The sequence below is a fragment of the Apodemus sylvaticus genome, chromosome 18 (genome assembly GCF_947179515.1).
Source record: "Apodemus sylvaticus chromosome 18, mApoSyl1.1, whole genome shotgun sequence".
Lineage (NCBI taxonomy): Eukaryota > Metazoa > Chordata > Mammalia > Rodentia > Muridae > Apodemus > Apodemus sylvaticus.
The window spans coordinates 67,161,152-67,187,135 of NC_067489.1; the positions used below are offsets into that span (position 1 = coordinate 67,161,152).

At 50.1% G+C, this 25,984-nt stretch overlaps 1 protein-coding gene across 1 annotated transcript in view; it reads left to right on the forward strand.

Annotated features, from left to right (window-relative positions):
• The first annotated feature begins 1,098 nt into the window (after nucleotides 1-1,098).
• Nucleotides 1,099-25,984, forward strand: part of Pbx4 (PBX homeobox 4) — a 31,064-nt gene continuing 6,178 nt past the window's right edge. The window contains exons 1-4 of the mRNA XM_052162642.1: nucleotides 1,099-1,287; nucleotides 20,547-20,620; nucleotides 24,666-24,901; nucleotides 25,180-25,370. Coding sequence (XP_052018602.1) covers nucleotides 1,145-1,287; nucleotides 20,547-20,620; nucleotides 24,666-24,901; nucleotides 25,180-25,370 — 644 coding nt within the window. The 5' untranslated portion in view covers nucleotides 1,099-1,144. The remainder of the gene's footprint in view (nucleotides 1,288-20,546; nucleotides 20,621-24,665; nucleotides 24,902-25,179; nucleotides 25,371-25,984) is intronic.

Here is a 25,984-nt window from a genome sequence, read left to right on the forward strand (position 1 = left end):
GAGAGGCCTGGAGGAAGAGGCAGGACTGGGGAGTGGGGTTTCTGAGGATCCATGGCTCTGAGAACACAAGTAGCCTGGGCAGTGAGGGGGAGGGGAAGGCAGGAAATCAAGAGCACGCTCAGTTACTCCTGAGTTTGATAGCAGTTTGGACTCTATGAGGCACTGTCTCAAGAAGCTGGAAACTTAGGGTGCACAGGTAGTTAGGTCGGTAGGGTTTTGTCTGGTGTGCATGCTGCCCTGGATACCATCCCCTTCGCCACACAAATAGGGCCCTGTGGCACACACCACTCATCCCAGCACTTAGGAGGTAGAGGCAGAAGAAAGTCCGAGATGATGTCCAATCATAGCAAGTTCGGTCAACCTTCATTACATAACAAACGGGAGAACAGCATGGGCTGTATGAGACTGTCTCAAGTTATTCTTGAAACAAGGGCTCTCTGCCTTGCCCTGGCCGTAGACTAGGGGGGCCTCGAGCTCACAGAGATCCGCCTCCCTGATGCTGGGATTAGAGGCATGTGTCACCCACGCCCACCCACACATTTTTGGAAAGTTCTAAGGAAGGGAAGTATGAAGATGGGGAGCAAGATGTAGGCCTCTGAGGAAGGAAACTCAGATGTGGATGGCTGGGAAGAACCTGGGCCCTGTGAAGATAACCTAAGCAGATCCAGGACTAAAGGCGCCGGAGGTGAGGGGCAAGGGGGCCAAAAAGTGCAGCAAACTTATGTAGATGCTGGCGGTAGTCGTTACCATGGTAACCCCCAACCGGGTTCCTAGGGGCAGTTGAGAAAGCAAGTTTCCAGCTAGTCGCCGGGGAGGGGGATCAGTGCATGGTGCTGATTGGTGACGGCACCACAGGGGGTGTGTACTGGGGGGGGATGGGAGGATCAAAAGAGAAACCCTGTTTCCTAGACAACGCTCAGCCCCCCAGCAGCCGTTGAGAAGGCTGTTTGGGGCGTAGCCGAGGGAAAGGGTGGTGCGCTGCGAGGATGGATGAGAAGGGCGGGTCAGAGGTCAGTGGGCAGCGGCGATTGGCTGGTGGGCTCGAAGGAGGCGTGGCCCCTGGGTCTGTGGCGGTTGGCTGCTGCGCAAGCGCGAGAGCTCCCCGACGGGACCTGTCCCTCCGCGCTCGCTCGGACCGTAGCCCATGGCCGCCCCTCTGCGTCCCGTGCCGCCACAGCCCGCCCCGCGCCGCCCGCCGCCCACAGCTCCCCTGGGCCATGACACGAGCGACGTCCTGCAACAGATCATGGCCATCACCGACCAGAGCCTGGACGAGGCTCAGGCCAGGTGCGGCCCCCGGGTAGAAGGGAAGGGGCGGAGGCGGGATGCGGACGGGACCGGTGCAGCCGAGCTTGGCGTGATGGACAGGCGGAGTGGTGGCGGGAAGGACGGATACCAGCGCTGGTCCTGGACTAGAGGGTGACTTCGTGAGGGAGGACGGTGTCAGAGTTCGGGCGGTGAAAGCCCGGCCCTGGGAACACGAGACATTGAAGGATAAGTCATCTATTATTGGCGGGCGAGGGGGCGGAGTAGGGCAAAGACCGCGTTTGCAAGACACACAGTGGGAGTTTTGTTTTTTATCTTATTTTGGTGTGTAGTATGTGTGTGCTCACGACGTGTGAGTAGGGAACTCACAGTTCTTTGGAAGACTCTTCCGGATAATCACTAAGCTATCTCTCCAGTGCACCCCACCCACAACCCGGTGGGTGCTTCGATCACCAGGCTTGCCTCAAACTCACTATTTCTGTTTTCAAGAGTTCTTTATTTTATGTATCTGAGTACACTGTCACTATCTTCAGACCCACACCAGAAGAGGGCATCAGATCCCATTACAGATCGTTGTGAGACACCATGTGGTTGCTGGGAATTGAACTCAGGACCCCTAGAAGAGCAGTTAGTGCTTTTAACCACTGAGCCATCTCACCAGCCCCCCAAACTCACTATTAAAAGATGACCTTGAGAGGATCTCTGAGTTCAAGACCAGCCTAGTCTGCAAATATTCCAAGATAGGCAGGGCTACACAGAGAAACCCCATCTAGAGCCACCACCTGGAGACTCACAAAAACCAAAAGATAACCTTGAACTCCTGATGGCCCTGCCTTGCTCTCCAGAGTGAGAGAAAGATGAGAGTTATGTGCCACCCACTAACCACATCCCAAGGATTCTTGTTCTTTATATGTATTTGTCTGTTTGTTTGGGAGAGGACCTCATGTTTCCCAGGCTAGCCTGAAACTCACCCTACAGAACATGCAGTCCAGGATGATCTACCTCAGGCTCCCCGCGTGCTCCGATGGCATGCATGCACCACCACAGCCAGCTCATGAGGTGCTCACGACTGAACACATGCCTTGTGCACGTTAGGCAAGCACTCAGCCGAGCCGTAGCACCAGCCCTCGGGGACCCATTGTAACATTTTTCTTCCATGTATGTGCGTGTAATGTTCATGGCATTGTGTGTATTGCACATGAGCATGCTAGTCCACGTTGTGCAGTGTGTGTTGAGGTGAGAGGTCACTATCCGGTGTCTTCCTCCATCACACTCTGGCTTTTGTATTTACATTTAGTTATGGAGTGAAGCCTGCATATGAGGTCTCAGAAGCCTTGAGAAAATCAGTTCTTTCCCCTTCCACTCTGTGCTTCATGAGATCAAGTTGGGATTTGGATTATTCCCCTGCCTCGGGTTTCCATGTACTTGGGATGACTGCAGAATTTCTGCTCCAGAGATGTTGAAGGGAAGAAGCCAAGAGCGGATTCAGTTCTTGCATAAGTCCCCGAAGGATACCTCAGGAGCCATTATTTGGTGCCCACACCCCACCTCCTTTGTTGTTTTGGGTTTTTTTTTTTTTTTTTTTTTTTTTTTTTTTGGTTTTTGTTTTTTTCCGAGACAGGGTTTCTCTGTGTAGTCCTGGCTGTCCTGGAACTCACTCTGTAGACCAGGCCAGCCTTGAACTCAGAAATCCGCCTGCCTCTGCCTCCCAAGTGCTGGGATTACAGTCGTGCGCCACCACCGCCCGGCTTGTTGTTGGTTTTTTAAGACAGGGTTTCTCTGTGTAGCCCTGGCTGTCCTAGAACTTCCTGTGTAGACCAGGCTGGCCTCGAACTCACAGAGATCCTCCTGCCTCTGCCTTCCAAGTGCTGGGATTAAAGGCGTGCACCTTGCCCTGCTTCACTGTTGCATTTTAAAGACAGAATTTCACTGAGCCCAGAAATGACAGACTTGCTGAAGCTAGCTCCTGGCATCCTTCTGTCTCTACCTGACCTCCCCACCCCACCCCCACCCTCACCCCCCACAGCATGAGATGCCATTCCAGCAGCCGAGCTGTGTCATATATACAGAGTCTTCGTGACTGGCTGAGCCGGCTGGCCCTCCAGTGTCTGAAGAAGACCCTCCTTTTTTTCTTTCCTTTCCTTTTCCTTTCCTTTCCTTTTCCTTTCCTTTCCTTCCCCTTCCCCTTCCCCTTCCCCTTCCCTTTCCTTCCTCTTCTTCCCCTTCCCTTCCTTTCCTTTCCTTCCTTTTCTTCTGGATAGGGTTTCACTTTGTAGACCAGGCTGCCCTCAAACTCAAGAGATCCACTTGCTCTGCCTCCCGAGTGCTGGGATTAAAGGCATGCACCACCACATCTGACTTCAGAACCCATTTTTATTATTTTTTAACTAAATTTTGTAAAGATCATTTTATTTTACATGTATGAGTATCTCACATGTGTTTATGTCTGCCATACACAATACTGGTGCCCAAGAGGGCCAGAAAGATTATCAGGTTCCTTAGAACTGGAGTTAGAAATGGTTGTGAGTGCTGGAAACTGAACCCAGGTCTTCAGCAAGAATAGCCAATGTTCTCTTTTTTTTTTTTTTTTTTTGGATTTGGTTTTTTTGAGACAGGGTTTTTCTGTGTAGCCCTGGCTGTCCTGGAACTCACTTTGTAGACCAGGCTGGCCTCGAACTCAGAAATCCGCCTGCCTCTGCCTCCCAGAGTGCTGGGATTACAGACGTGTGCCACCACCGCCCAGCATAGCCAATGTTCTTAACCACTGACCATCTTGCTAGTCCCAAGACCCATCTTTAAAAGGAACTTGCCTAAGACCAGTTGGCACCCACTCTGTGCTGGGCACTGTACTTGAGTGCTGACAGTGTCATTGCTTCCAACATTGTGAGCTTGGGGGTTTGGGACAGAGAAAGGAAGCAGAAATATAAACACATAAACTGTGCCTAAGCTACAAGGAACAGGCCGGTGTGCTGTGGAAAGTCAGGTGGGAAAGGGACAGACCTTCGAGAGGTCCCAGGAGCCAGGGACAGAAAGAAGTCCTGGAGTTTTATAAAGATTTACTTATTTATTTGTTTGTTTGTTTGTTTGTTTGTTTTTGGATTTGGTTTTTTCAAGACAGGGTTTCTCTGTGTAGTCCTGGCTGTCCTGGAACTCACTCTGTAGACCAGGCTGGCCTCAAACTCAGAAATCCGCCTGCCTCTGCCTCCTAGAACACTGGGATTACAGGTGTGCGCCACCACTGCCCGGTTTAAAGATTTATTTTTAAAATCATGGGTATTTTGCCCACATGAAAGTATATATACCATGTATGTGTCTGGTCTCCATAGAAGTCAGAAGAAGGCATTTGAGCCTCTGGAACTGCAATTGCAGACAGTGTGAGCAGCTGTGTGGGTGCTGGGACCGGAACCCAGCTCTGCTGCAAGAGCAGTCAGTGTTTTTCATAGCCGGGTCATCTTCCCAGCCACCAGTCCAGTGTCCGTAGGGAAAAACAAACAGACCAAGCAGTTTTCCGACCACCTGTCCCATGTCCCCAAATCCAGTGTCAGCCAGTCAGAGTTGCTGAAATCCACTTCATAAGGCGGCTTATATGTTTACACCTACTGGGATGATTAGAGACTAGAAGTGCTGAATTCCTTCTGGAGGTTGAGGCTTTATTGAAAGAGTCTGTTCTGAGGTGAGGGGGATTCCTTAGGGTCTGACAGTGTGTACTCTGTAGCCCTAAGGTGAGATCAGTATACTAAGGTAAACTAAACTCTAGGAAACCGTGGCGTTGGGAGTGCAGCTCGCCTCATAAGAGCACACACCTCCAGTACACATGCAAGGAGTCCTGGCTTTGATCACCGCAGTGTATACACCTCGTGTGGCAATGCACACCTTGGTTACATATTGAGGCCAACCTGAAATACCTGAGACCCTGCCTACACACAAGCCAACCAGCCATCCCACTCAGCAGGAGCTGAGCCAGGGCCTTGTGCTCCTGCTAGGCCAATGCAAACGTCCCTGCTCTGTGTGGAGTGCTGACTCTGGGTGTATAGCCTCTCTAGAAAGTTAGGAGTGCTTCATGCCGCCAGCTCTTTCCGTCCCATGTATCTTTTATTTGTGTGTGTGTGTGTGTGTGTGTGTGATGATCAGGGGACAGCACTGAAGAGCCTGTTGTCACCTTGTGCAGTGGCTTCTGAGGGGTGAACTCAAGTCTTCAGGCTTGCAGGAGCAAGTGCTTTTACCCACCCCCAGCCAGTATTCCACACAGCAGCCCTGGTTTCCCTACATACCTGTATGTCTAACCCGTCTCCCTTCACTTCACAGCCCCTGCCTTCCTGCCTCCTGCTCTCTGAGCACCGATCAGGCGCTGGGCAGTCAGTGGTGACCCTGTGCTCTCCTGGGCTTTAGGGCGTGGTCTGGTGTATGTAGAACAGAATCTGCTCCACAGAGGAAACTGGAGCCGGGCCAGGAGCATCTTTGCTGTGAGAGCCTTTGGTTAGTCTCTAAGAGGCCCGCCCGTGTTGTACATTGACGTCTCATAATGTCTGGTACTTGGCACTTGGTAAAATGCTAAAACAACCTGTGGGTAGAACACCAGATATCCACATGGCGGTTCATAACAGCAGAAACATTACAGTCATGGGGGGTCACCAGCTGTACTAAAGGACTGAGCATCAGGAAGGCTGAGACCCGCTAGGCTAGAAGGGTAGGCTCGGAGGAGAGAAAAGATGGGCCCTCAGAACTGTCACCACTAAAGGAACACTTTGTTCTGGGGAACCGCCTGTACCCTGTTCTGGAAGGACTGTGGAACAGCCAGGCTCTGCTCAGCTGTGGCTTCAGGCTCCTGTGACCCAGCACAGCCCCAGTCCCCGAGGCTCTGGTGGCCCAGGCGGCCGCTCTTCACCAGGAGTTCAGGCACTCTTCTCTACTTAGTTTCAAAGAGCGCTTATTTGAAGGCTAAGAAGTTAATTTTTATTATTTACTTTGTACTGCGTGTGCATGCATGCGTGTGGCACGTGGACAACACACACATGGAGGTCAGAGTACAGGTTATAAGAGTCAGATGTTTGCCCCCACTGTGTGGGTTCTAGGGATCCAACTCAGGTCACCAGGGCTGCTGGCGAGGGCCTCTGCCCACCGCACTGCTCTCGCCATACCCATCACCCACCTCTTTGGGGCTGTTGATTTTTGAAGATTTGTTTATTTTTATTCTGTGTATATGTGTGTTTTGTCTGCATATATGTATGTGTACTGAACACATGCATGATGCCTGCAGAGTTAGAAGAGGACATTGGATTCCCTGAGCCCAGAATTACACATGGTAACCTTAAGCCTCTATATGACCATTAGGAACTGAGCCTGGGTCCTCTGCAGGGGCAGCCAGTGCTCTGAATCTCTGAGCTTCTCTCCAGCCTGCTTGCTTTTTATTTACTTGTTTATTTATTTATTCATTTGTTTGTTTGTTTTTTGAGGCAGGATCTATTATATGATACTGACTGGTCTAGAGCTCCTTATATAGACCAGGCTGGCCCTGAACTCACAGAGACTGTCCTGCCTCTTCCTCCCAAGTACTGGAATTAAAGGCGTGTGCCACTAAATTTGGTCTCTTACCTCTTTATGTAAACATTGTTTTTATTATTTAATCTTTTATTCATTAATTTATTTTTTACACTTCAGATTTTATTCCCCTCCCTGTCTACCCTCTGACTGTTCCACAGTCCATGCCTCCTCCTGCTGCCCCCTCACCCCCGTCTCCAGGAGAATGCTCCACCCTCACCCTCCATATGTATACATATGCTCAGTTGCCTATGGTTGAGATATATATGTATGTATGTTCTTTTTCAACTGATTTAAGACATCAGTTCTTTTTCATAGCCAGGTTTTTGACTTGTTTTGTTTTGTTTTGTTTTATGACAGAGTCTTGGCTGGGCAGTGGTGGTGCACACCTTTAATCCCAGCACTCAGAAGGCAGAGCCAGGCCAATTTCTGAGTCTGAAGCTAGCCTGGTCTACAGAGTGAGTTCCAGGACAGCCAGGACTATACAGAGAAACCCTGTCTCAAAAAAAAAAACCAAACAAACAAACAAACAAAAAAACCAAAAAAAACAAAAACAACAAAAAAAGTCTCCCTGTGTACCCCTGACTGTCCTAGAATTCATTCTATAAACTAGGCTGGCCTTAAACTCAAGAAATCCTCCTGCCTCTGCCTCCTGAGTGATGGGACTAAAGAAACGCACCACTACTGCCTGGCTCATATTGCCAGTTTTATTTATTTATTTTTTTGTAATTTATTTATTATTATATGTAAGTATACTGTAGCTGTCTTCAGACACTCCAGAAGAGGGAGTCAGATCTCATTACAGATGGTTGTGAGCCACCATGTGGTTGCTGGGATTTGAACTCAGGACTTCTGGAAGAGCAGTCAGTGCTCTTAACTGCTGAGCCATCTCGCCAGCCCTGCCAGTTTTTAATTATTGAGTTGGGCACGAATACTGGGGCAGGAAAAAGTGTAGTTCAAGGTCAGCCTAGGCTACGTACTAAGGCCAGGCTCTATGAAATAATGATGATGATGATGATAAGGAAGGGAGTATTATTCTTTATTTGTTAGGATAGTTGTGAAGATTGGCCCTGACCCTTACTACAGCTTCTGAGATCTTGGAGCGCTGGCTTCCTTTCCTTCTCTGAATCTAGCTGTGAAGATCACCCAAGGCCTGAGAAAGCTACAGTCCTTAGATGTTTCCACCGCAGAGGAACACAGCTTAGCTGTGCCGCTGAGCCTTTTCGTCACAGTATAGCCCCCCCTCTGTGGTGAGGGCTCTGCACCCTCAGACTCAACCTCTTGGCAAAATGGGATGGCAGCGGGTCAGGATGGCGGCAGGTCAGGATGGCATCAGGTCAGGTCAGGATGGCGGCAGGTCAGGATGCCTGTTGCCATGCCTGATGACTTGAGTTCAATCCTTGGGACCACAAACAGTGCAAGAACGAGAACTGACAACTAAAGGTTGTCGTCTTCCACAAATGTACCACTGTATACGCACACACATACACACACACACACACACACACACAGAGTAACAGAATGTCTGTTAGTGCCCTGAATGATATGAGGAGAAAGCAGTAAGCAGGCTCTGTTCCTCCCTTGCTTCTCCTGACTGATTGTGGGTCCCCACTTCTGTGACTTCCCCTCGATAGAGGACTGTAACCTGTGACTGTATGGTTGTGTGGTGAGTGCGTTTCCTCTCCTTGGTTGCTTATGGTCAGGGCATTTTATCATAGCAACAGAAATGATGCTAGACCATACACACCGTGCACATATACACACATACACCATACCATACCACACACACACACACACACACCATGCACATATACATCCCCACACACATACACACCACACACGCACATCACATATACAGACCCAGAAAGGAGACAGAGACAGAATGAGGAGGCCCTCGACCCTTGTTATCTCAGCACTCTGGATGCTGAGGCCGGAAGATCAGGAATTTCAGGTCACTCTTAACGACATAGAGAGTCCCAGGCCAGCCTGGGCAGCTACACAGGGAAGTCCTGTTACTCTTAACTTGCTATGAAGCAAGAAAAGAAAAGAAAAGAAAGGAAATTTTATACATCCCGACAGAGCATGCACTTTCTTTCCCAACAATTCTCCAAACAGCAGTGGATATAACAACTGTGAAAATGTCATTTGCACACTGGATGCCATAGTAAAAGGACATGGGAGTGTGGCAGGAGGGGTGGCTCAGTGGTTAGGAGCTGTTGTTGCTCCGGCAGAGGACCAAGATTCGATTCGCAGCACCCACCTGGTGGCTCACAGTCATCCGCAGCTTCAGGAGGCCTAGGGGACCCAGGATTCTCTTCTGACCTCACCAGGCATGCAGGTGGTGCACATGCAGACATGCAGGCGAAACGCTCTTACACATAAAACAATGTCTGTTTTTAAAGTGCATAGTGGCGGGGCAGTGATGGCGCACGCCTTTAATCCCAGCACTTGGGAGGCAGAGGCAGGCATATTTCTGAGTTCGAGGCCAGCCTGGTCTACAGAGTGAGTTTCAGGACAGCCAGGGCTACGCAGAGAAACTCTGTTTCGAAAAAACACAACAACAACAACAACAAAAAATTTAAAAAAGAAAAGTGCATAGTGGAGCTGGAGAGGTAGTTCAGTGGTTAAGACCTCCTGTGACTGTTGTAGAGGACCCCGGTTTGGTTCCCAGCCTCCAAGCTGGGCCGTTCACATGCACCTCCACGTCCAAAGGATCCTCTGTTCCCTCTGGCCTCTGTGTGCGCCTGCATGCATGCTGCATACCTACACACACACAATAAAAACACACGTGGAGCACATGGGGACAGGACGTGCGCAAATGCTCCGGGTCTGGCATCGGGGTCGAGCGTCTACCTTTTGGACACCAAGACTCTGCAACCTGATAGCAGTCAATGCAGCAGGTCAAGCCAATTCCATCTCTCCTGGCTGGACCAGGCTTTTGCAAATCAAGAACTTTTCACACCACCATGTGAGGTCTCTCATCTTTATTATCCTGTTAAATTTGCTTTTTTTTAAACATTTTTTTATTTTTTGTGAATTTCACCCTAATCCTACTCATCTCCCCATCCCTTCATACCTGCCCTCTGCCCGCACAACCTCCCCACCAAAAGAAAACAATCTCCTCCTTGTGGACGCTGTAGTGTGTCACAGTGTGTCCCACAGTGTCCCACCCTCGTGTCCATACTCATGTCTTGCAAATGTTCACTGCGGTGAGTCTCTGGCCTCTACACTTATCAACCCTGGATCCTCACCAGGACTTCTCAGACATCCTGTGCTGCCCTGTGGTGTGGAGATCCTGCAGCTTTGGATCTGCAGGATTGGTCACTTCATGAGCTCCAGCAGTTCAAATAGCTGGGGTCGATATCAGGAGGGCCGACTCAAAGCCCTGGATCTGGGCCGGAGTGGTACTGAGCTCGCCAGCCTGCCGGCTCTCCTGCACCCACACCTCCATGGCAAGCCCTCCAGCACTGGCCTGGCTGGCTCACTCAGTGCCCCAGTTGGCAGAGGGCAGAGCCAGCTCTTCTCCTCTCATGCCCTGGGAGCTGGGTCAGCCTTGCCCACTACAGCAGGCTCAGCTCTGCTGGACTGCCCAGATGAGGTTCAGGGCCTGCTCTCCCGAGTGTCACAGCCCACGACGGGCTGGGTCAAGTGTGTCTGAAGACAGGAAAATGGGATAAAGGCACTTGCTTCCAAGCCTGTGACCTGAGTTGACTTCCTGGCACTCACTCCCCCAGGTTAACTTCTGACACATATGTACACACAGTACACTAAATAGAAAATTGTTAGAAACGTAACAATATAGCAGCAGAAAGAACCAAGGGAGTTCTTTACCAGAAAGCCAAGCTACAAAATGGAGGAGAGACTAGAGCCATGGCTTGGAGGTTAAGAACATGCTGCTCCTGTGGAGGATCTGAAGCCAGTTCCAGGGAGCCCAGGCAGGCAGCACCCAGACACGTAAGATCAACCTAAAAACATTTCAGAAAGAGTTTAGTTTGTTTTATTTTTTAAGAATTATTTATTTATTTTATGTATATGAGTACACTGTCGCGGGGCATCGGATCCCATTATAGATGATTGTGAGTCACCATGTGGTTGCTGGGATTTGAATTCAGGACCTCTGAAAGACCTATCAGTGCTCTTAACCGCTGAGCCATCTCTTCAGCCCTCAGAAAGATTTTTAGCCAGGCAGTGGTGGCACACACTTTAATCCCAGCACTTGGGAGGCAGAGGCAGGCAGATTTCTGAGTTCGAGGCCAGCCTGGTCTATAGAGTGAGTTCTAGGATAGCCAGGGCTACACAGAGAAACCCTGTCTCAAAAAAAAAAAAAGATTTTTAAAATGAAGTAAATGTGTGATGAACTTTAAGTTCACTTTAGCATATATATGTATGTATATTATATATATATATACATATATATATATATATATATCAGTTTGTATAATAAAATGTCTCAGAACTACATTTTGTAAAAGGATAGAGATAGCAAAGGACAGGTAGGAGGGAGGGAGGAGAAGGGAGGGAGGGGGAGGGACGAGGGAGGGGGAAGGAGGGAGTGTGGGTGGGTGGGTGTGAGTGTGAGCTGACTGTGACCCGTTTGTAGCCAGGGCTGGAAGATGGGCCTCTTCCATCTTGTTCCACGTTGGCCTCTCCCGGACTGAGGACTGTGCTCCTATCTCTAGCATACAGCACCTGCATCCCCTGATAGACCCTCCGAGCACACTCTGGAGATATTTGTAGAACACAGCATCCATGACTAAAACACATCTGCTCATGACAGGCTGCTGCTTATAGGGGGAAGAGAGGAAAATGGCCTTCTCTCCTTTCAAGCAGGCCTTTCCTTTGGGGTGAGGTGGAGTAGTGGTTGTTTTGTCTGTTTACATTTGGCCGTCTATTTTCTGTATGCATGTGGGCACTTGCAAATGCAGGACAAAAGACACCTCGCAGAAATGGAGAATTGACTCAGATCCCCTGTGGTGACAGACTCCTGTGCTGCAGAAGCCATCTCACCAGCCCGGGGACTAGATTTTGAGAGAATATCTCAGGTATCCCAAGCTGACCTCAAATTCACTATGTAGTGAAGGCTGGCCTTGAACTCCAGAACCTGTGCACATGGGAGGTTTTTCTGTCTTCTGGTTTCTTCAGTGTGCCATAGGTTATTGCCCTGACGGTTCCCCACTCCTTGGTGAGCAGTTTCTAAAGGTTATCTCTGAGGCCTGAGGACTCTCCAGGTCCTCTATCTGTGTTTGAGTCAGTCTCTCTAAATGTCTGAGGGAAGGTCTGGGCTTTCCCCAGGGACATTGTGTGCTGGCTGCACTTTCTTAAGACTCCTCAGGCAACAGAAGCTCTGACATTTTAAGGCAATCCTGGTTGCCAGGAGCCAAGCTTCCACTGAGGGAAGCAGGCAGACTCAGCAGTAAGGAGCTGTTTAACGCCAGCAGGAGACCCTGAGTCCGGGGATGGCTTCAGGGTGACTCCAGGCAGCCTGGTGTAAATAGAAAGCAACATGGCTGATGAGTTGTCTGGAGACACAGGCTCTGTACCTCACACTGTGGCAAAAGCAACTTATCTTAGTCTGAGCAATCTGACGGGCTTCCCTAGGTCACGTGGGCTGAGGCCACAGTGAAGGCAGCTTCAGATTCGAGGCCTGGCGTGGGCTGTTTCCTGCTTCCCAGATGGCTTGGGGCCAGGTGTTCTCTGGTGCCTCGTCCGCCCAAAACCCCGTCTTCTCAAGGGGACCCTTTAAAATTTTTATCCTAAATAAACATATAATATGTTAGATATTAATGTCATTCTTGAACAGAGTGTGTTCTGTGGTTTCTTCCCCCTTGTAGACTCATCTGCCAGGCCCTGCCCTTCTGTCCTTCCGCTGCTGAGTAGCCTTCCTGAGCTCTCCGGGGCTGGGACTTCACTCCCACCCGTTTTCATTACACACTGGGGTCTGAGTAGGAAGGAGAGACCCTCTTGCCTTTCGCTGTTACACTAATGGCATCTGTATTTTGGAGGGGCCGGCGCATGTGAAGTCAGAAGACACTGTTCTGGAGTCTGGTCTCCTGCTATGGTGTGGGGTCCAGGGCTTGAACCCCTGTTTCTCCAGGCTTGTTACCCCTCCCCACAGCTTTCCATTTTCCTGCAAAATTCACAATTTTATTGTTCTTTATAGCTGAATAATAATCCATTGTGTGTATGTATGACCGTTCAAATTGTTCAGTTTTGACTTTATTCATTTTTTATTTTATGTGTGTGGGTGTGTTGCCTGTGTGTATGTCTGTGCACCACATGTGTGCCTGGTGCCCAGGAAAGGGCACTGGATCTTTCGGAACTGGAGTTAGATGGTCGTTAGCTACCATGTGGGTGCTGAGAGTTGAACCTGGGTCCTCTGGAAGAACAGCAGCCAGTGCTCTTACCCTCTGCGCCATCTCTCCAGCCCTACACTGAGTTTATCTTACCCATGAATCTGTTGATGGGCACCTCCGTCGTCTTGCCATCATGAATAGAGGAACTGTGAACATGAGTGTACAAGTGTCTCTCTGGTAGGGTTTTGGGTAGATGTCTAGTATCTGGGTCATATGGTAATTCTATTTTTAATTTTTTGAGGAAACTATGGACTTCTATAATGGCTATACTAATTTAGTCTTCCTCCAGCTTCCTTTTGACATTTATTATTTATTTGCATGTGTGCCTCAGCACAAATACAGTCAGAGGACAATCTACACATTGCACCGTGTGGGTCCCAGGGGTGGACCACAGGTCTCCAGGCTTGGCTGCAAGCATAGATCTCAGTAGGCACAGCACCCCTCACCCCCTACTGCTCACCCCCCATCCCCCACCCCTCACCCCCCACTCTTCACCCCTCACCCCGGGCTTTCCTTCCAACGCTTGGGGCTTTGTTACGAGGCTCTCCACTCGTGACCTCACAGTGAGGACTCATGACCTCCCTTCCAGACATGCTGCTGCTGCCACCAGGTTTCTGTGGGTGGGCATCTTAGTGACAGAGCACCTGTGTGGTATGACAAGGCCCCTCTCTGTTCCATTCCTAGCACCACAAGGAAACAAAACTACCGGGAGCATTCAGTCTACACCACAACTGCATAGGACTGTCTCTCCTCCAGCTTCTTTCTGGAGGGGCGACAGTAGACTGGGTTGTGGTTGGCAGATCTGGCCTCAACGTCCCTGTCTGATCAGCTGTATGCGGCAACACCAGAGAGCTGACGTGCCGCCGCGTTGTCTTTTAGATAGTTTTTAACACTTTAGTTTTAGGGTGTGATACACTATGTGGTTCAGGTTCACTTAGAGCTAGCTGCCTTCTGCCTCAGCCTCCCAGTTCTAGGACCACAAATCTGTGCTACTCTTTCTGTGGCAGGAGATGCTTGAGGCAGGGTCTTACTCTGTAGCCCAGGCTGGCCCTGAGTCCAAGCTGGCCCTGAACTCAAGGTCCTCCTCCTGCCTCTACCTTCTGAATCTTGAGATTACAGGTATACCCCACCATTCCTGACTAGGTTTCGCAGTGGTACTTCTTAAGGTTAAGGATGCTTTCTGAGTTTTCTTTTCTCCAGTGGTTCATGAAGAGGCTGGAGCTGGGTGGTGGTAGTGGTGGTGGTGGCGGCGGCGGCGCACGCCTGTAATCCCAGCACTCTGGGAGGCAGAGGCAGGCGGATTTCTAAGTTTGAGGCCAGCCTGGTCTACAGAGTGAGTTCCAGGACAGCCAGGGCTATACAGAGTCTCGAAAAAAACCAAATCCAGAAGAGGCTGGACTGACATCCGCTAGTGCTTTTAGCAAGTTCCATCTGTGAGATTTTTAGCCTATAACTATGATAGATTACATTGATTTTTTTTTTTATTTATGTTCCTGTGTGTCATTAGGAGGTAGTGGTGCATGCCTTTAATCCCAGCACTCAGGAGTCAGAGGCAGGCTAATCTCTTGTGAGTTCAAGGCTAGCCTGGTCTTCAGAATGAGTTCCAGACAGCCAGGACAACACAGAGATGCCCTGTCTCAAAAAAACAAAACTAAACAAGACCACTTCTAATGCATATCCAAACTGCTTAGACTCACATAGAACAACGGTGAGAAATGAACCGTGGTGCTCTGTCCCCAAGGGCTCTACTTGCTCAGTGTCCTGAGAAGATGAGCACCAGGAACATGAGCTCCCGTGCGAGTCCCTGCGCAGCACCCAGGAACAGAACGGCATCAACATAAGCCCAGCTCTACCACCGCTACTCTAGCACAGCTCCTGAGTTTTACCTGCAGTTTGCAAACAAATCTAAGTAATTATGTGGCAGCTTGCTTTTGTTGGGGAGGTCCCATTTTAAGTCACTGGGAACCTGATTTTAGAGAGATGTGCAGAGTTCTTGTCTCTGGACGACAGGCAATCCTTGAGCAGGCCTTGCCAAGTGTAACAGTGTTGCAAAACAAGCTGAAATCAGTTAATTGTTTATACTTATGTTTTAGGAAAGAGCCAGTAAGACTAAATAGAGATGACAATTAGAACGTGCCAGGTGTGGAGGACCAGCTCTGGCCTGGCGAGGGTTCAGAGAGAAGGGGTGTCTGGGAGCTGCGGAAACAGGACTCCAGTTAAACACCAGTCAGATGGAGGGCCCAGGCTGGTGGCCTGGGCTCTGCTGGAGATCCTGGGCTGCTGTCTGCTGCTCTGTATCGTTTCTTTCTGATCTGCTTTCTCTGGAGACCTCCAAACAGCTAGCTAGCTAGCTCTCTCTCTCTCTCTCTCTCTCTCTCTCTCATTAATGCAGCTACTTTTGTTCCTTTAGATTCATGAATCTCCTCATAATTCACATTTCATCCTTATTTTTTGCATAATTGAGAAATTACATCTTTTCAAACTCATGCTTTTAGACTTCTTTTCCACAGCCTTAAGGGCTGTCATGAAGGTCCCAGAGTTTACCATTTTGCCAAGACATTAGCCACACTTTTGGCTCCCGGACTTGTGCGGTCTGATTATCTTGGAGTCAACATTAACAGGGAGGACATTCCTTAAAAGAGAAATGTAAAATGTGCACATTATTATACAAACAAGCTTTATGTCTACGATAGCCATCAACACTCATGGAGACCCACGCCTGCTAGCTCTGTCCCAGGGACAGCAACCATGTCATTCTGTCCCCACCAAGGCCATGCCAGATCGAATCCTAGCACTTGGAGGTAGAGGACTTGGAATTCCAGGCTAGAAATTCAGAGAGAGGGAGGAAGAGGGAGACCCCAGCAGGTAAGGACACACACCGCCCAGGGGTGCAAGCCAAGCAACATCTGGACCAGCAAGATGGCTCACTACCAGCCCTGTTTTCCTCCCGCCCACAGTCTACTCACTGGTCTGAGGCCAGCTGAAGAACATGGGCTTTCTGCTGCTGTGGAACAGATCCAGTCTGAACTAGCTACTGAAATCTACATGCAGGCAGTGGCGTGCAGGCCAGGGGGACCACACTAGCCTAAGAAGCATGAAGTCCTAGCCTCCATCCCAGTGCCACAAAAAGATAAGTTAATAGATGTGGTGGCATACACCTATACCCCAGCACTTAGGATGCTGAGGCAGGAGAATTCTCATTAGTTTCAAGAAAAAAGATGCCCTATCTAAAAAAACAAAACAAAACAAAACAAAAAAAAACAGTATAATCATGAAACCTCCTTAAATATTATTTTGTTTTAATGTGCATAGATGTTTTGCCTGTGAACATGTATGTATCAGGGATGAGATCATCTCTCCACGTAACTCCACACTGCAGTAACTGGTTCGGTGATCTGTAGGCAGCTGCTTGGGACACAGGCCAGTGATAAGTACAGGCTTAGAATTCCTGCAGTGAGCCGGGCTGAGGGTGTGGCTCAGGTAGAGCCCTTCCCAGAATCCTCCGGTGAGGAACTGGGGGCATGACTCATTGGGAATGTTCCTGCATTAGCAGATGGCGTGCCTGGGCTTAGCCCTTCATCCTGTTCACAGTCATCCTCAGCTCGTGAGTGACTCAAGGCAAGGCTGGGCTATATGAGACCCTGGTTTAAAAGGGAGTGGGCAGGCTGGAGCGGTGGCTCAGCAGGTAAGAGCACTGACTGCTCTTCCGAAGGTCATGAGTTCAAATCTCAGCATCCACATGGTGGCTCACAACCATCCATAAAGAGATCTGAAGACAACTACAGTGTACTTACATTTGTTAAATATTCTTTAAAAAACAAAAAAAGGGGTCAGGAAATGCCCTAAAAAGGTGGCTCAGCTGTGGAGAGCACTTGTTGTTCTTGCAGAGGGTCAAGGTTCAATTCTCAGCACCCACATGGGGACTCAAAACATCAATAACTCCAGTTCCAGGGAATCCAGTGCCCTCTTCTGACTTCTGTGGGCACCATGTGTGTGGTCATGGCCATAAAGTAGAGTTTCTAAGGGCTCTGACACCCTTACACAGCTATACATGTGGGGGCAGGGGGAAACACCACACACACGAGACCTATCTCCATGCAAGTGGTGTGGCACAAGTCTTTAAACCCAGCACTCAGGAGGCAGAGGTGCCAGGAGTTTTAGGCCAGTAGAACAAAATCCAGGGCTACTACAGCTACACAGAGAACCCTTTCTCCAAAAACAAAAACAAACAAAACCACCAAAAGAGAAACATTTATTTAGTGTGTATTTATGTGCATATGTGTGTCTTGCCTCTGAGATGTATGAGTGAGTGCACTGTTCCCAGAGGCCAGAAGAGGGCATCGGATCTCCTGGAACTGGAGTTCTAGGTAGTTGTATTGCCCAACCTGGGAACCAAGTTTGTGTTGTCCCCTGCAAGAATAGTGCAGTGTCTTAGCCTCTCTCGCCACCTCCGTCCTGACTGGGTTTGTAACAGATTTGTTTGAATTAAGTGTAGCAGGCTGACACACGTGGAGGAGGTGACACACACTTTTGAAGGAAAAGTTTGCTTACTGCTCCCAAGAGGAGGGGTCACACATGTGGCCACGGCCATAAAGTAGGGTGTGTCAGTTTCTTAGTCTATCTGTCTGGGCCCAGGCAGAGAACTTTGGTAGGGTTTTCTCCAGAATGAATGCCTGGGTTGGGCAGACCGGTTTGAGCCTGCCTGGAGCTGGATGTTGGTGAGCTGCTCTAGTCTAGGTCACAGCGGGCCCTGAGATGTCGGGGATCTGGCCCCACGGTGACAGGACAGGAAAGCCTGGGTGTTGGATGAGGTGAGCTGTTGCGGAGGAGGATTTTAGATTCGCTGACGTGCTTGTGGCGGGCGGGTGTTTGCTGCCTGGGAGGTAGGGACCCGGGCTGCCACGCCTCTTAAGGCCAAGTAGAAACCAAGCCGCCTGCACACGTGACTCAGCTGGCTCCTGCTGCTTTCCTCAAGACAAGAGTGCCCAGCCCTCACTGAGTCACCCTGGAGCTCCAGGAGGCCCCCTGGTCTGCCACGCCTTTCCCTTGCTCCTTCTCTTTGCCATTTAGGGTCAACTGCCTTCCATGTGACCTTTGAGAGTCCTTGAATTCAGCATGGGTCCCCTTCTCCTCCCGTGGTGATTTCCTCAAATCCCTAGCATTCAAGAGCCATCCCCCAGCCGGTGACACTCAGTCCTGTGCTAGTTCACCTCCACCGAGAGTTGTTGGCCCTGCCTAGGAGCTCAAGGGCTGCCTGTGACTGGTGAAGCCTGCATGGCCACTGCGCAAGCGCCCAGCAGTACTGGTTACTTTGTAGTCTTCTTTTTTCCCAAAAGCTCTCACTCCTACACAAAGGTCCTTCACATCCACTCTCCAAATCAAAGGTCTATTGTGTCAAGACCAGGCTGGCCTTGAATTTACAGAGATCCACCTGCCCCTGCCCCTGCCCCTGCCCCTGCCCCTCTGCCTCCTGAGCTCTGGGATTACAGGTGTGGACTAACACATTCAGCCCACAAAACATATTCTTAAAATGTGTTTCAGAAGTTTTTAAAATGTGTTTCAGAAGTTTTTAAAATGTGCCTGTAACCCCAGCAGGTGGGAGACTGAGACAGGTGAGTTCAAGGCTAGCCTGGACAACTTAGCAAGATGCTATCTTAAGCTGAAAATAAGGAAAAGGGCTCCCCACTCAACTCAGTGTAGACAGCTGTCTAGTCTGTGCAAGGAGGGGTCTGGGTTGTCTTCCAACACACACACACACACACACACACACACACACACACACACACACATGCATACATGTATGCACACACGCACATGCACCCACACACAGGCATGCACATACACATGAAACTATGAGATATCTAAGAGCTAACCTTGTACTATTTAATTCTTTGAGACATCATTTTGGCTCCGGCTCTGACACACAGTGATACACCTGCCCTAGCCACCTGATATCATGATTAGAGGCATGGGCCACCTCATCTAGCCAACTTGTAAAACACTTAGAAGAAAATGTTGATACACATCTTCACCTGGAATTAGGCAGTGACTTATTAGACCTGAAATTTAACTGGAAGGGGGGGGGGCACATGTTTAATCCCAGCAGAGGTAGAAGGATCCCTGAGTTCAAGGCCAGCCTGGTCTACAAAATGAGTTCCAAAACAGCAGAAAACCAAAACAAATAAACAAAAGAAATAATACTTAAAGCCTAATTGAAAAACCAAAATAGGCCAATCAGGTTTCATCTGAAAGGGAAGGCAAGCAAGACCCAGTCTAAAAGTCATCTAAAAGACCCAAGCAAGAGAGCACGTGTGTCATAATCCTCACACCCGAAGGCTTAGCTGCAGGATTGGGAGGTGGAGACCAGCTAGACGCTGATGCTGTCTTGACAATAGTTAGAAGAGGTTCAAAGCTGGCCTCTGACCGCCACACATGTGGCCACACTTTCCCCTCATGAACAAACACATGTACTAATGGTGATAAAATAGTATATAAGGGCTGTAGAGACGGCCCCGTGGTCAAGAGCACTAACTGCTCTTCTGGAAGACCCAGGTTCAGTTCCCAGCACATACTGCATCCAACAAACAGCCTCTTCTGGCCCCACAGGCATCACACACACACATGATGTATAGACATACATGTAGGCCAAACACCCATATATATAAAATAATAAAACTTAAATTAATAAACAAAACTTTGCCGGGCGGTGGTGGCGCACGCCTGATTTCTGAGTTCGAGGCCAGCCTGGTCTACAGAGTGAGTTCCAGGACAGCTAGAGCTACACAGAGAAACCCTGTCTCGGAAAAACAAAATAAATAAATAAACAAACAAAAAAACAAAACTTTATCCAAAAAGTAAAAAAGACCCTTAGAAAGGAAGAGATGTGCATATCATAGCCACATAGTGGGGAGGCCCAAGCCAAATAGACCTTAGTTCTTACAGCTCACTGGTAAGAAAGACATCAACCCGTCTGAAAGGTGGGGGATGCAGGACTGGGGCAAAGCTAAGTCTGGTCTTGGGGTCTGACGCCCTCTTTTGGCATTCACAGGTACTGCATACAGTGCACAGATAACGCATGCGGACAAAATGCTCACACATAAAAAATAAAATGTAGCCGGGCAGTGGTGCTGCACACCTTTAATCCCAGCACTTGGGAAGCAGAGGCAGGCGGATTTCTGGGTTCCAGGCCAGCCTGGTCTACAGAGTGAGTTCCAGGACAGCCAGGGCTACACAGAGAAACCTTGTCTCTAAAAACTGACAAACAAACCAACCCTAAAAAGGCAATGCGTGGCACCTGTGTCAGATAGGCTGGCTGGGCCTGGATTTTAGGGAAGGAGGCCCTGCTCCCTTGAGCTAACATTCTCACCACGCCTCTGCTGCCTCTTTCAGAAAGCATGCCCTGAACTGCCATCGGATGAAGCCTGCTCTCTTCAGTGTGCTCTGCGAGATCAAGGGGAAGACTGGTAGGCGGCTCCAAGGCTCCGCTCTGGCCTCGTGCGCACGCGGGCTGCACCTGAGGCCTCTTCCCAGCTCTCTGGTAGCACATGGTTCTGCCATCTTTCAAAGTTAAAAAAAAAATAGAATTTTATTCTAGCTCAAAAGTTCAGAGTTATCCCCGTGGAATTCTTCGGCCTCTGCAAATAATTTTAAGAAGTAGGTGGGTGGGCTGGCTGGAGAGCTCAGTGGCGAAAAGCACTCACCGCCTGATGACCTGAGTTCCATCCCCAGGACCCACATGGTGGAAGAAGAGAAGTGACTCTAGCGAGGCATCCCCTGCCCTCCACGCATGCCTCACGGCGCATGGCCCATCTCACAAAGAAGTTAAATGAAAAAAAGTGTGCCTGGAGACAGCTCAGTGGATAAACCACTTTCCACGTATGCCTGAGGACCAGAGTTCTGATCCCCAGCACCGTGGAAACCGGAGGTGGGGCCTGGTTGCTGCCTGCAATCCTAGTGAGATAGGACCCAGGATTAAGAGTGCTGTCTAGACTAGCCAGATCAGGGGGTTCTGGAGGCAAGTGAGGGTGGAAGGGACTGGAGAGCCGATGGTTCAGCAGTAAAGAGCACTGGCTGCTCTTCCAGAGGACCCGGCTTCAAGCTCCAGCAGCCACGTGGTGGCTCATAGCTGCCTACATTATCATATCCAAGGGATATGACGCTGCCTTCCCCACCGTGCAAGCAGAATACTTTCATGTGCTCAGATATTCATGCAGTACACACACACACACACACACAGACAAACACACACACACACCTGCGTATGTGTGTGTGTTAATTATCAAGGAAAATATTGATGCCAACCATGGGCCTACACACACTACACCTACACACACATGTACATGCAAAGATCCTCATAGCACATAGCACAGCCTCTTAGCACAGTCCTATCATCAGTCCAGGAAGCTAAGGCACGGAGATACAAGTTCAAGGTGACTCTGGCCTTCCTTATAAAACCTGTCTCCAAACTAAAGTGCACATCTTTAATCTCAACACTTGGGAGGCAGAGGCAGGCAGCTTTCTGAATTCGAGGCCAGCCTGGTCTACAGTGTGAGTTCCAGGATAGCCAGAGCTATACAGAGAAACCTTGTCTCGGAAAGAAAAAAAAAACAGAAGAAAAAGAAAGAAAGAAAGAAGGAAGGAAGGAAGGAAGGAAGGAAGGAAGGAAGGAAGGAAGGAAGGATGGATGGCCTTGTATCACGCCTTTAATGCCAGCACGAAGGAGAAGAGGCAGCCAGAGCTCTGTGAATTCAAGGCCGAGTCTCAGTCTACATAATGCATTCCAGGGCTGCCAAGGCTGCAGAATAAGATACTGTCTCAAAAACACAGGACTACATACTTTTGATCCTCCTGCCTCAGCCTCCCAGGGTGTTGGGATTAGAGGCCTGCACTACTAAGCCTGAGGGAGGATTTCAGCTTCAGTTGTGGCTCCAGGCACTTCCTGCGAGGCGAGGGTGCTTTTGCACCTGCCTGCTTCTCGGAGGGGAAGGCTTCAGACACATCTGCTGAGGCTTGTCCAGTTTGTTGGGACTGAGCAGCCCAGTGGTGTTCTACTTTGTGCTTTTTGTTCTGTTTGAGACAGAGTCTTATCCCAGGCTAGCCTCAAACTATGTATGTTATGGCCTTAAACTCCCAGTCCTCCTGCCTCTGCCTCCCCAGTGCTGGGATGCCAGGCGTGCATCACTGCAGTAGGCTTATGCAAACCTGAAGGATGCAGGACTTCATTGCATTGGACAAGTGATGCAGTGATTACGTCCCCGCCATGCTGCGCGTGCACAGACCACATCTTGTGTATCACAGGCTGTGTCTGACAGAGACATGGCTGTGCCCTTCCCTCCACTGTGAACAGTGTTGCCGGTGCCAGGCATGTGCAGACGTCTGTCCGGTCCCTCTGCTGCTTTTTTTTAAATTTGTTTATTATATCTAAGTACACTGCAGCTGCCTTCAGATACCAGAAGACATAGTACCTGCCTGTCATCCTCAGGAGGTGGAGATAGAGGGATCAAGAGTTTAAACCTAGCCTGGGCTACATGAAACACCGGCTCACTACCACCACTCAGAATTGGTAAAAGCAGGGCGTACTGTGCACGCACATCGTTAACCCCAGCTCTCAGGAGTCAAAGGGAGGGAAGTCCCTGCGTTTGAGGCCAGCCTGGTCTACAGAGTACTGGGACAACCTGGGCTACATGGAGAAACACTCATAAAACAGGAGAGCAAAGGAGTCTCAGTTCTGCTGCCCCAGAAAAGGCCAAGGACCAACCCAGAGGTCAGAGGACAGTGTGACAGGGGCCCAGTTCCCCCTCCGCCATGTGGATTTGGGGACGGAACACCGGCCTGTCGGCATCAGGCACTGTCATTTACTTGGTGAACGTCGCACCGACCTGGGAATGGTCTTTTAGGTTTGTTTTTTTTAAGTTTTGTTTTGTTTGTTTTGGTGTGGTTTGGTTTTTCAAGATGGGGTTTCTCTGTGTAGCCCCAATGTGTTCTGGAGCTCATTCTGTAGACCAGGCTATCCTCAAACTCAGAGATCCAACTGTCTCTGCCTCCCAAGTGCTGGGATTAAAGGTGTGTACCACCACTACCCAACCTAAAAGTTTTCTTTTTACAGTTTGTGGGTGTGTGTGTGTGTGTGTGTGTGTGTGTGTGCTGAGTGTGTGGCATATGTGTTTGGGTGCAGGGTGTGTAGTTTATGTGTATTTTGGGTATGTATGTATGTAGTGTATATATGCACATGTGTACACACATGTGCAGGAGTATATATGGAGGCTAGAGGTTGATATTATAGATATCTTCCTCGATTGGGCTTCCCTTATTTTTGCTTTATTTTGACATAAGATCTCACTGTGTAGCCTAGGCTGGCCTAGAACTTACTTTATAGCCCAGGCTAGCCCTGAAGTCAGACCTTGGCCTGTACTGTCTCTCAAGCTGACTTGGAATAGAGGCAGGCACCATGGTGGGTGCCCAGTCTTTTTTTTTTTTTTTTTAAGATGGCTATATTTGTTTATTTGTTATGGGTTGTTTTTAGATTTTATTTTTGACTTCATGTATATTAGTCTTTGCCTGCGTATATGTCAGCACCATGTGTGTGCACTGTCGGGATTACAGACAGGAGCCAGCTCACTAGCACCTGGATCAAGCACTTCCTTTTCTGGTTTATACCAGTGCCATTCCACTGTAACACACACAGGGATACATATAGACACAAATGCACGCACGCACACACATGTGCACACACATATACACACACACACACACACACACACACACACACACACACACGCGTGCACAGACAGGGACACTCGGTCACGGAGCAGAACGGTCAGTGCAGTGCTGTGCCTGGTCCCGGGAGAGGCTGTCTGTCTCTGATGCCTCTCACTTCTCCTTATTTTGCAGGTTAGATCAGAGGATGAGTTTCAGGACTTGGCTCTCCCACCACCACATGGGCTCTGGATCAGGCTCAGCAGGAAGCTCTTCTACCCTCTGAGCTGTCCCACCAGCTCTGCGCCTGCCCTTGCACCTGCACCCACCTGGCACAGCCCCCGCCAGCACTTAGGATGCCCGGCTCTGAAGGCCTTCCTCATAGCAGGCTCCTTCTCCGAAACCCACCCAGCCTGGCTGTGTTCTTACATGGTTGTCAAGTTCTGCCCACAAAGGCTGCCCTGTCCCAGTGTCCGCTCCTCAAGCAAGGCTGTGCACTCGGACTGGTGCCCAAGTGGGTCACTAGGTGTCCCTGACCCAGTGTGGTAATAAGGAAACTGGAGGATGGCTTGGAGGGTAAGAGTGTTTCCTGATCTTGCAGAGGACTGAGTTCAGTCCCCAGCACCTACACTGGGCAGCACACAACCGCCTGTGACCCCAGCTCTGGGGGTCTGACATGCTCTCCTTGCACTCACACATGCGCACACCCACACACAGACGCACACATAATATTTTTAAGTGATACCCAGCCGTGGCTCCAGCGGCCACTTTCTCTGCAGAGAGCACATTGTGGTCTGCCTCTGTCCCCTCCAGCCGTGAGCATCCAGTGTCAGGAAGAGGACCCTCCCGATGCCCAGCTGCTGCGGTTGGACAACATGCTGCTGGCTGAGGGTGTGTCCAGGCCAGAGAAGCGAGGACGAGGAGCAGCAGGCGGCACAGCAACACCAGGTGGCTGTCCAAATGACAATAGCATTGAGCACTCAGACTACAGGGCCAAGCTGTCCCAGATCCGACAGATTTACCACTCTGAGCTAGAGAAGTATGAACAGGTGATCTTTCTGCACGCAAGACTTTGTCATGTCAATGTGCACTGGCCACAGACAGATGTGGACACAATCTCCCTCCTCTGTGGCACAGCAGGGACAGCCGGCCGCAGTCAGTAGCTGCAGAGGGGCTGCTGTCACTGGAAGCGCTTTCCCCCACCCCTCAGAGCTGCCCTGGGTGTGAGCTGGGGGAGGGGGGCAGAGGTGATCAGTTGTGGAGCCTACTTACTGCCCTGCACCCCTGGCTGCCGAGTCACAGGCTGGCCCGTCTTTTCCCACCCCAGGCCTGTCGTGAGTTCACCATGCATGTCACCAACCTTCTCCGGGAACAGAGTAGGGTGAGGCCCGTGTCTTCCAGGGAGATGGAGCGCATGGTGGGCGCCATCCACAGCAAGTTCAGCGCCATCCAGAGGCAGCTGAAGCAGAGCACCTGTGAAGCCGTGATGACCCTGCGCTCACGGTTCCTGGACGCCAGGTCAGGGGCTGCGAGCCACTGGGGTCCCAGGGTTTGTCCTTAGACCACCGAGCAGGACCAGAGTTCTCCCTTCTGCTGGGCCCAGCTCAGCTCGTGGATTTAAGTCCGTCCAGAGGGTCTAGCCAGGTCTCAGAGGGTCTAGCCAGGTCTCAGGGGGTCTAGCCAGGTCTCACGTACTTTCTGCGGGAGGACCCAAAGTAGAGACAGCTGGTTTGCCTTCTTTGTGCGTGTGGCGTGGCACGACACGTGGACATCAGAGGCCAGCCTCAGGCACTGGTCTTCGCTGTCCTCCTCGCTTGAGGCAGGGTCTCTGTCGTTTCCCACCGCGTGTGTCAGGCCAGCTGCCCGCCAGCTTCAGGCGGTTCTCCTGTCTGCGTCCACCCTGCCCCAGGAGCTCTAGGAGTTGGTTTTTGTTTGTTTGTTCGTTTTGGTTTTGTTTTTTGTTTTTTGAGACAGGGTTTCTCTGTGTAGCCCCGGCTGGCCTCGAACTCAGAAATCTGCCTGCCTCTGCCTCTCAAGTGCTGGGATTAAAGGCGTGTGCCGCCATGGCTCGGCCCCAGGAGCTCTATGACTACAGACATGCACTGGCATGTATGACTCCCACATGGGCTGAG